The sequence below is a fragment of the Lepidochelys kempii genome, chromosome 7 (assembly GCF_965140265.1).
Source record: "Lepidochelys kempii isolate rLepKem1 chromosome 7, rLepKem1.hap2, whole genome shotgun sequence".
Classification (NCBI taxonomy): Eukaryota; Metazoa; Chordata; order Testudines; family Cheloniidae; genus Lepidochelys; species Lepidochelys kempii.
Window position 1 is genome coordinate 24,255,229 of NC_133262.1, and position 10,834 is coordinate 24,266,062.

Here is a 10,834-nt window from a genome sequence, read left to right on the forward strand (position 1 = left end):
TCCCCACGTCACCACCTTGCAACCTCAAGGTGTCATGACCTCCAGTTTGAGAACCCATGCTTTGGACAATCCCAGGGAAATCTCAGCCAGAGACAGCCCACTCCCTGGCCGGCCCCAGCACACACCCGCTGGGGGAAGCATTCTAGGAAAACCGGGGCTTGCATCTGGAACACCAGCAGTGAAACTAAGCCAAAACCTGGCCATCTTTGGGCCACGCTGCCTAACCTACCCAAGTGCCAAAACCTCCCGACCTCACCAGAGGAGACGAAACACTAGCATGAGGGAGAAAGGGGCAGCCACTAAACAACAACCAGTACAGGCACCCAGCAGAGAGCCGAGACCCTGTTCTGTGGGGTGACAGCCTGCCCTGTGCGGAGTCCCATGGGGCTGGGGTCTCTGAATGCCATGCAGTTCGTGACACGCCCCTCCTTACCATGATGAATTCTATTGGGATGGGCATGGGGAGCTTGGAGGCGAACTTGGCACTGAGCATCTTGACAGGGAGGATGGTGACCATGGCGATCAGGTTAGTGACCAGGGCGCCCACGTTGGTCTGTGGCAGCTTGGTGCAGATCTCAATGAAGGCCTACAGGGAGAGGAGGAGGGGAAACCATGACACCGAATCCGTTCAGGAGACAGAGCCCCGGTGCAGAGGGGCCACCCACTGGCTACGTCCCGTGGAATCAGAGAGCATCAGTACGTGCCCACGTTCACATCTCGGCACTGGCTGTGCTATCCCCCGGGCAGGGGTCCTGTCATCCCCTGTGTACATTTGGCAGCTCGCACAGAGTGGGCCTGTAGTGGCTGGGGTCGCCAAGCACTAGTGCGATACAGTAAGTAATACAGACTGCATACCCATAGGGTGCTGCACTGGCCACATCCCAAGGAAAACCAGCCCGAGAAAGCCCAGTCACTGCCTGATCCCAGTGAACACCCAGAGAGCACTACTCGCCTGGGAGTTCTAGGGGAATCCCAGCTGCTGAAGAGCCCCCCCATCCCATATAGCCCCAATGCAGACCCCATCAACCCTGGTCTGGCCTCAGCACAGGTCCCTATTAGCAAACACTGCTCCCCTTGGAAATCCCAGCCCAGTCTGACCCCAGCAAACCCCATTAGCAAACGTTGCTCCTCTGGGAAAGTGGCAGGACTGGATTCTTCCATGGTTAAGAGATTTATCAGAAAACGTTAGTGGCAGCATCCAAAATCCTGGGGGCGGCAGATCCCCTGCTGGTGTATGTGGTCATAGCTCCACTGAAGCCAATGGATCCCACTGAAGTCCATGCAGCTATGACCATTGACATCAGCTGAGGAACTGGTTATATAAAATATGAGGAGCTTGGTCCCTTTCCATGTGACTAAGATCTGGCACATGACACCTATTTACCAATCAGCTGCCAGCAGTTTGGGTTGGTTCACAGCTTTCATAGAATCATAGAGTTGGAAGGGACCTCAGGAGATCATTTTGTCCAACCCCCTGCTCAAAGCAGGACCAATCCTCAATTTTTGCCCCAGATCCGTAAATGGCCCCCTCAAGGATTGAACTCACAACCCTGGGTTTAGCAGGCAAATGCTCAAACCACTGAGCTATCTCTCCAGTAAATACAGAATTTTGTCCCTATCAGATGTTCCTTCATTTTATGGATGGAACAAGTGGACCATATCCTGACCTCCTGATTCAGGCAAATTCCCATGAAAGTCAACAAGAGTAAAACTGAGGGAGGAGGGGACCAGTGTTTGGCCCTTAAGAATATCTGCACTCATCAGTCTAATTTGTCACTGGGGATCCCCAGGGGTTCTCCAAACTGTGTGCAGCCCCAGAGAATGTTTTTGTGCACCCACACCTCTTGTCTGAAAGTGTTCTGTAACAGGAGATGTAGGATCAGCGCTGGAATAGTTAAATCCCCCCATCCCCACCTGCCACCTGCCCTAGCTGGGCTCTACTTACAGCGAACATGGAAAATGGCCCTGACTGCTCAGCCACCTCCACCCCAAAGACGTACTTCAGCTGGGAGACCAGCACGTGGACGGCAGCGGCTGTGGTGTAGCCCCGCACCAAGGGCTCGGACAGGTAGGTGACCACAAATCCGAACTGCAGCATCCCCAGGGCTATCTGGAAAGAGACCCAGCAATTGTCGGCAACCAACTTCCTCTCGTAGGGTTCTCACCCCGACGTCAGCCTCGTCTGGGAATGGTGGGGCATAACTAAACATAAGGGTCGCCTTGGTCAGAACTACAAGGCTTGGGGGACAAACTACAACTTCAAGGCTGCCACCTCTTTCAGTTTTCCTGAGGAACAAATAGAACACTTGTATTTTTGCCCCAACAGCCTTGCTTGCCCTGCAAATTCAGTGGGACAGAACTTGCAAGGGTCTGTGCTGGGAGGGCCAGCCCAGGGGGCACCCAAGCTGCACAACTGTGGTTTGTGCTCAGGGCAGTCCATGCAGCAGAGTACACAGGGAGGCTGAATGACATCTCTAGCACTTGACCAGGTGGCTGTTTGGGGTAGCAACCTTTGGAAAGGATGGGGGACAACACAGAAGTCTGGTGTGCTGGGCAGAACCTGGGACCCCTGGTTCCCAGGCTGGTGGGACTGAGAGTGGAGATCTCACTTCACACACCATGCTGATTGGCCTAGCCACAAGCGAAGCAGGAATCAGCCTCAGGGAGGGACAGTGTCCCCAATCCTGCTCTGGGAGGGGCTCACAAACATCACCAGGGGGCTGCAGTGAGCCCAGCCTCTGGACTGGTGCCAGGATGGACCCTTCAGGAATCAGCTGCGTGGCATCTCCCCGAGGACCAGCTCGAGGTCTCCAAGGGTAAGTACAGCTTCTGCCCTTCAGGTAGTGCCCAGCCACTGAGAGACATGATGTGAGCAGCAGGGCTGGTCTTGGTGCTGGGGGGTGGAGGAGGAATGCCCCCTGCCCATGCTGTTCACCTGCCCTGGGGGGGGAAATGGGAGCAGCTGAGGCCCAAAGGAGGAAAACAGAGCAGGGAGCATGAGCCCAGCAGCACAGAGAGGTCAGGCCTGGTCAGGGACAGATGAGAGATAGGCATGGCCCTCTCTGACTTGGATCTGTCAGTGTCCCAGGGTGTACTGACCACCTCCACCCCTTGAACACTGGCTCTGCCCATCCACCAGCCTTTGGAAACAACCCAGCCGGGATCCTGGCCCAGTCTCCTGCCTCCCCCAGAGCACCCTGCTCACCTGGAAGACACCCACCAGCACGGTGAGTGTAGCCACTAGTTCCACCCTGGCGCTGTCTCTCCTTGCCTCGTTGAGGACTGTCTCATTCGTGCCATTGACCGGATCCATGAAGTTGCTGTTGGGCATCAGCGAGCCTGTCACGCTGCCGATCATGATGGAGATGACAGCGAAGGGACCTGCGTGGAGGCACATGGTGAGGTCATGGAAGTCGTCAACTCAGGCCTGTGCCCTGGCAGATGATGCGTAGCCGAGACCTGCCCACCCTGCATCCTCTTGAGAGCGGGGTCACACCCAGGGTGTCTCTGCTTATCACCAGTGGAGGGGCTCCCTCGTGTAGCCAGCACAGCTACCCAGCTGCTCACTCATCTGGATCTGGCTCACGGCGTCACGCTGAGCGCTCAGCTAGGGATGTGCAAGAATCGCCCACAGGGGGCGTGTGGCTGCTGGCACAGCGACTGCTGAACGCTTTTTGTGTGGGCAGAGAGAGGGCTGTGCGCAAACTCCTCCAGTCCTGGGGGGAGGACGCGAACCTGGCCAGTTCCCTGGCAGTGGTGAATGTGTGGGCCTGAGTCTGAGCTGTGAGCATAGGCCAGGGGGAGGTTCCTGCTTTTCATGCTCTACGCTCCTGGCTCTGGCCACTTTTGTTTCCTTGCCGATGCAGGAGTGCAAGGTTCCCACAGGCCCCTGCCCTGGGCACCCCCAGCTCACCCACAAGCCACCCATCCTGGGCACCTCTAGTTCACCCACGGCTCACCCACAGCCCCCTGTTCCCCCTCACCCACAGCCCCCCATCCTGGGGACCCTGGCTCACCCCAATCGCCCAACTGCCTGCTCACCCACTGAGATGTGCCTAGATGTCCCAAACAGGAAGTACAGGACGACAGGATATAAGGATGTATAGAGGCCGGTGACGGGAGGCACCCCTGCCAGGAGTGCATAGGCCAAACCTAGACACAGAAATGCAGGCAGGAGAGTTACTAGAGGCTCCCCCACATCACCTACACCCCCACCCCAGCTCCTCACCCTCCCACATCCCATGCACAGCTCCCCCCAGCTCCCCACCCTCCCTGTCCCATGCACACCCCACCCCAGCTCCCTGTCCCTTTCCACACACACTAACACCAGACCCACCGCACTCTACACCCACCCCTGCGCCCACCCATACACATGAACCCCTAAAGATATATTCCTCCCCCATGCCTACAGCATGTACCGCAGGGCTACAGCCTTTGGCCCACAGGCGAAAGGGATGAGAGACGCCTGGCTGCGCCCCAGAGCGATCACCCCCAGACGAATGTGTTTGCAGGCACTCCCATGGCAGAGGTGGGGGCTGTGGTACTTACCCTGGGGGAGGTGCATGATTCCCACACTGAACCCCGAGGCAATATCACCGAGGACCCAGTCTCTGACTGGGTACCGGGGCAGCCAGCTCAGGACCGGCAGGAACCGGAAGAGAAGGGACTTGGCAGCGCCACATGAGCACCTGGGGGAGGGTGGGAAAGCCACGACTGAGGAGAACGTTCTAGGCTGCACTAGGGCCCTACAGAGTCAGGCAGGCTGGAGTAAGGGGCTCCGTGCCCCGGCAGAGTCCTCCCCTGCCTGAGCTGGGGTCTAGCCCCGCAGTAAATGCATTGAGAGCACTCTGATATCAGCTAAAGTCCATCCTAAACACCCCCTGTGGGACTCCTGGACTCCCTCCCAGTGCCTCCCTCTGAGGGGCCCCTTCAGTAGGGACTGGAGAACCAAACTGCAGCTTTAGAAACACCTTGCCAAGTCCGCGTGCAGTGGTGGCAAAGGCCCATGCAGACTACTGGCCCAGGGCCTCCCTGGCCTTCCTGTCCCTTCGGCCCTGGGGCTGGCCAGGGGCCCAGCATGCGCTGGGGGGATGCCTGGCGCACAGCACTCTCCACCTGGCTGGCACTCGGCTGTGTGTGGAGTCAAGGAATAACAGCTCCTGCGCCCCAGAGGGCATGGGCCAAAGGGCAAGCATGGCATGGGTGCATCCCAGCCCCAGGGGCTGGTGCCTTTACACCCCTTCTCCGGCTCCAGCTTTGGGGCCTGGTGCTGGGCAGTCCCAAACACAGTGCTCGCTCCTGGGGACAAGAGCCATTTCGGCCCTGGGCCCCTGCATATGGATGGGGCAGGAGACAGTGGGAGACTGGCTAGGCGAAGGCAAAGCACCCTGCCAGGGTCGTAAAACCCCTATCAGCAACCCACAGGGCGGTAACACTGTCCCCCTTGTGCCACTTCCCCCTGTCCAGTGACTGGGAAGGGGTGTGAAGCGCCCCCTACCTTACGTCCCAGACCCTGCTGCAGAGAGAGGGCCGCGGAGCCTGGGTTCTCGGTGCCATCTCCTCGAGCTCAGCCTCGCTCAGAACCTCGCGGTCCGCCAGGGATGCCCAGGGGCGGTGCCGCAGCTCGCTCTGCTCCATCGCCACAGCACCAACCCCAGCTGCGCTCCTGCGCGACCTTCAGGCTGAGACGAGAAGGGGAGATGGGCTGAGTGCTGGCAGTGCTACTGTCCCATGGGGGACGCCTGTCCCTGCCCATGCTCTGCTGCCACTGCTTGGAGGCCAGGTCGGCCCTGTGTGCGGGAGAGGCCCTCTGGCACAGCACCCAGGCCACTGGTGCCCCTCAGGGAGCTGTTTCCCCTCAAGCTGAGGAACTGTGCCAGTCTCCACCGCCCCATCACCAGCTAAAGCCAGAGTCTAAAGCTGCTGAGGGATCCAGTGGGTTGGTGTGACCTGGCACACACCCACAGTTAGACTCTGACCCCAGGAGCCAAGGAGAGACCCAGCCTTTGGGAGCTCCCAGAAGCCATGGGGGGCCAGGAGAGAGCCAGGGTTCAGTGGGGGTGCAGGGAGCTCAGCAGTGCTGGGGGCAGCGCAGCATGGACCTGCTGTCTGGGGAGGACACCGGTAGGCAGACTCACTTTGGGGGCACTGGGGCAGGGCATTCAGGAGCAGAACTACTCCCTTGGAGCAGCCCTAGGCGACTAGCAGTGTAGATGGATCTAGGCCCTGCCTCTTCAGGCTGCTGGTGCTGTGACTCCCCTGCACCTTATGATTAGGGGGCACAAGGCACCAGGATTTGGCAGGGGGAGCTCCCTGCCTCTCTCCCACTCCTGTTCCTGCACCAGAATCTGGGCCCAAATCTCACCCCCTGGAACACTGCAGCCCAGGCGCCACGTCACTGCAGGGCTCCAGGCTGGAGTCGGTGCCGAGCCCAGCCTGCTCCCTCAGTCTGATTCTGCAAGGAAGTTGCAGCCCGATGCTCATTACCTCACAGCTGGCTGCTTTGGAAATGATTCTGCTGTCCCAGGTCCTGGTGGCTGAGGAGGAGCAGCAGCTGGGCTGAGAGGAGTGCGAGGGGGTGGTCCTTGGGCAAATCCAGAGTGATTCTGGGCTGCATCCTGGCTACAGTGTGGGCCCTACACTCACTGCCGTCTTTGCAGTCCCTGGCATAGGGGCAGGCCCAGGGGCTGGAGGGTGCATGATCAGTGTGCTATGTATTCCAGCTATTCTGGACTAGGGGATGGTCCGTTGGGGATCACTGCATCCCGAGTGCAAGTGCAAACACCCCAGTGGGTGGCTGCTCCGTCTAGCGTATGCCAGCAGTCACTGTTTGTCCTTAAGAGGCCAGGAACAGGCTCCCTGCAGCCAGTCCAGCGCCACAGGACCGTCCCGTGCTGAGCCTGCACCTTCAGACTTTGTACTTTTCACATGACGGGTTTTTGTTCTCAGCAAAAGTAACTGACTTTCTAGGCAAAACAGGCAGCCATTGGTGGGTTACCCATCCCCTCCCCTCAGACACACACGTACAGCTGTGTACCTATACCCTCCATCCCCTCCCCTCAGACACATACAGCTGTGTACCTATAGCCTCTACCCCCTATCCTCAGACACACACGTACAGCTGTGTTCCCATACCCTCCATCCCCATCCCCCAGACACACATGTATAGCTGTGTACCTATTCCCTCATCTGCCCCCCCATATACACACATGTACAGCTGTGTACCTACACCCTCTGCCACCGCCAGCCATACATGTACAGCTGTTATACCTCCACACCTGCCCCTCAGACACATACATGTACAGCTGTGTATCCATACCCACTGCGCCCCTTCCCTCAGATGCATACAGATACAGCTGTGATCCCATACCCTCCACCCTTGGCCCTAAGTCTCACACATGCACAGCTGCATACTTATACCCACCCTCAACACATACATACAGCTGTGTACCTAAATCCACACCTCCCAGACACTCACATGTCCAGCTGTGTACCTATACCCTCCCCCCCGCATGTTCAGATAGACAAGTGGATGCACATATGCTTGCACACACCCCTCTCCAGTCAGAATTAGCAAGGATTTTAGTTGCCAGGTGAGTTCAGTGCTGGTGAAAGGGGCCAGAGCGGCAACCCTGGAGTCTCCATTTCTGAAGGCAGAGCCTGGCTTCCCTGGAGGAGTCATGGGAGGGATAGGCACAGCCAGCCATTGGCATCCGTTGCCATTGTTAAGCCCTGGCTGCAGGGTGGTGGGAGGTGCAGCAGGCCCTGCTCCCAAGAGCGACTGTTTGTCTCTTGGCCCTGGGCTCAGTCCGCTGCTCCATTTCACACAGGCCAGACCTCGGGTAGGTGGGAGACGCCCAGTCAGAGGGCAGGCCCCAGAGGAATGAGGCAGAGCCCATTGGGCTGTGGGAGTGGCAAGGCCTGGCCAATCTCCTCTCCTTGCTCTGAGCCCCTCGTGAGACCCCCTGCCCACACACACAGCAGCAAATGAGCTCAGCCCTTCGCCCAAGGCGTGATCCCTGCTCAAGGTTTAGAGCTACAGCCACCAAGGAGAGCTTGGCCTGCGCAGCTCCCCAGGGGCCTCGCAGGGCTACAATAGCAGTGCGGCCATTCCTGCTCTGGCTGGTGCCTGGGCTCTGAAACCCAGCCAGCATGGGGAGGGGAGATAGAAGGGTTCTCGGAGCCTGAGTGGGAACAGCTATGCTATTTTTAGCACAATTGTGCGAGCCCAGGGTAACCACCCATCCTTTATGTAAGGGGCATCCCTGCACAGCAAGCACAGCGCAGGCTGGGGTTGGCGTTAGGGTCCACAGCTGCCTGTGGGGCACAGCGCAGCCCCAAATAGCTGGGCATGATGTACTGTGTCTGCCCGCAGGCAGCCCCCCAGCGTGCCCTCCGCTGGGGACCTGGAGGAGGGCAGTGTCACCAGCTGGGACGTTCTCCAGGGACCCTCTTCGTACAGCAGTCAGGCCCCTTGCTTTCACACCAGCATCCCAGTGAAGGCAGTTGCAGCAGGGCACGGTGGGGATACTTCCCTGCGGTGCCCCGGCTCCTCGCAGTGACAGGGCTGATCAAGGAAGTGGGCTATTTCCTTCCCAGCCAGCCTAGCTCAGGGAGAGCCTAACCCATCCGTCCCGTGGGGCTGGGCAGAGCCAGCTCTCCGTGCTCAGGGTCTGATGGCACGTCTAAACTGCACACACACCCCCATCCTGGCGGCGAGACGCAGAGGCCAGGTCTATGGACTGGGACTCCTGGGGCTTGCGAAGGGTGAGCCCCTTTTGTGTGTGTGTGTGGGGGGGGGATAGAAATAAAGGGAAACCACATGAGGGACAAGGGTTTATTTTATGGGCGGTTTTAGGGAAACCCCATTTTCCTCAGCACATTGTGTATTTTTTCCTCAAGTGTACATTCCTACTGCCCTCCACTACACCGTACAAGTCTCACAAGCTTCAATTTAATGTTAAAACGGTGCAGGAGGTCCCTTAAAATAAAGGATGGGTGGTTACCCTAGGCTCGCACTACGGTGCTAAAAATAGCAGCGTAGCTGTCCCCACTCGGGCTCGGAGAGCCCTTCCCGGCTGGATTTCAGAGCCCAGGCGCCAGCCCAAGGGGGAATGGTAGCACGGCTACTTTAGGCTGGGGTCTCCTGCCTAGGAGCCTTGCTCTAGTGGGTCGTGTGCCAAACGTCACTACTGCCTGGTTGCTCTGGCAGAGGCCAGGGGCCAAAGTGGGACACATCACAACAGCTGCATGACAACTCCCTGACAACCCCTCCGCACACAAATCCACCATCTGCACCTAGGGATCTCGTACCCCATGGAGACGGGAGCATAGCCCCCATGACTGCTAACGGGGTGTCCCACCTCCCATGATTTGGGGCACAGCCCCAGGGACAGGTAATGGAGTTGCTCTGTGCACACTCAGCTCGGATACAGTGAAGCTGAGACCCGGATGAGCTGCTCCTGGTGCTATGCTGAGATGGCTGGAGCAATTCTCCTGCTGGGTGAGGTGCCCCTCTGCCCTGTGGCTAGTTGCAGCTCTCCCCCTCACCGGAAGAAGACTCTCTCCCGCGATTGCTGGTGCTTACCTGATGTGGGGTGCGAGCTGCTGTGCCTGACAGCCCTCCAGTGAAGTGTACACTCTCCTTCCCACTATTAATACTTGACTGTGATCTTTGAGACACCACTCCCCCCACCACCCTCCTTTGCCTGCCAAGAGGGCACCATAGCCTCATGTGTCAATAGGTTTAAAGGGGCAAACCCTGAAAGTGCAGTTGCCAGGCTGGGGGCCCCTAGGTGGGCAATCAGGCCTCAAGGAGACTAGCACAGAGGTCTGTGGGTCATCTACAGGGGGATGCCTCCCTGAAATCCCTTCCCTCACTGCACACCCTCCCATGCCTCTGTCATGGCCCCACAGCACAGCTGCCTCAGGAGAGCTGGGTGGAGAACCTTGAAGCCTACCAATGTGGCACCTCAATCAGCCACAGGGTGGCGCTACCGAGCACAGCCCTGTGCTTCCATGATAGGGTAACCAGATGTCTGCATATTAGGGGCTTTGTCTTATCTGTGTGTAAGGGGGACTGTTGCCCCTTACTAACATTCAGTGGGGGTGTTTTAGTTGCTAGCTCCCAGTACTAAAAGGGGGAAGGGTCGATGGGGAATCAGGACCCTGAGGCTGACAGTGCCTCTGAACAATGGGGAGAGGCCGATGCTCCAGGTCAGCCTGAATGACAGGGCAGGCAGGTGAATCAGGGAGTCAGGAGGCCAGGGAGGTCCCGTCTGCCGTGTGAGCTGGAACTGCCTGGGTCAGACAGAGTGGGGACAGCTAAGAAGAAAGCAGGGGCCTGAGCTGAGCTGGGGAGCAGAGCTGTGCCAGATCCAGAGGCACAGTCCAGAGAGAGCAGACTTGCCCTGGGAGCAGAGCTGCAGCAACCAGAGCCAGAGGGGCCAGAGAAGCAGCCCAGGGAGCTGGAGGCAGAGCAGCAGCTGGGGCTGAGGCAGTCCACAGCCAGGTGTCGTGAGCAGCTGGGGAGAGCCGGGGGGACCCTGGGCAGTGGGCCCAGCACAGGGAGACGCCTCAGCCAGGAGGCTCTGCAGGCCAGACTGGAAGGGGGATTTGTAACCCTGACAGGGCGGAGGCAACGCTGGGAAGAAGGGCCCTGCCACCTAGAGCCTGTGGCCACCGCCAGAGCGAGTGTCCAACCCACAGCATCCCTGCAGCACAGCCAGGGTCTGAGAAGGCATCCTGGGATTTACAAGGAACAGACTGTGAACTGCCCGGACATTCCAGAGACACTGTTTGTGATGTTCCCTGCCTCAGAGCGGGGTGATGTGTT

General features: G+C 58.6%; 1 protein-coding gene across 7 annotated transcripts in view; it reads right to left on the reverse strand.

The window, feature by feature from the left end:
• SLC26A6 (solute carrier family 26 member 6) overlaps positions 1 to 9,653 on the reverse strand; it is a 29,407-nt gene extending 19,754 nt beyond the window's left edge. For 6 of the 7 annotated variants that reach the window (XM_073351427.1, XM_073351422.1, XM_073351425.1 and 3 more), the window contains exons 1-7: positions 9,587 to 9,653; positions 5,498 to 5,681; positions 4,549 to 4,688; positions 4,042 to 4,152; positions 3,206 to 3,381; positions 1,946 to 2,110; positions 434 to 586 (exon numbers count right to left, since the gene is read on the reverse strand). In XM_073351427.1, coding sequence (XP_073207528.1) covers positions 434 to 586; positions 1,946 to 2,110; positions 3,206 to 3,381; positions 4,042 to 4,152; positions 4,549 to 4,688; positions 5,498 to 5,637 — 885 coding nt within the window. In that variant the 5' untranslated portion in view covers positions 5,638 to 5,681; positions 9,587 to 9,653. Of the gene's footprint in view, positions 1 to 433; positions 587 to 1,945; positions 2,111 to 3,205; positions 3,382 to 4,041; positions 4,153 to 4,548; positions 4,689 to 5,497; positions 5,682 to 6,486; positions 6,790 to 9,586 lie in introns of those variants that run through there. The other variant, XM_073351421.1, reaches the window with a different exon arrangement.
• Positions 9,654 to 10,834: the final 1,181 nt, after the last annotated feature.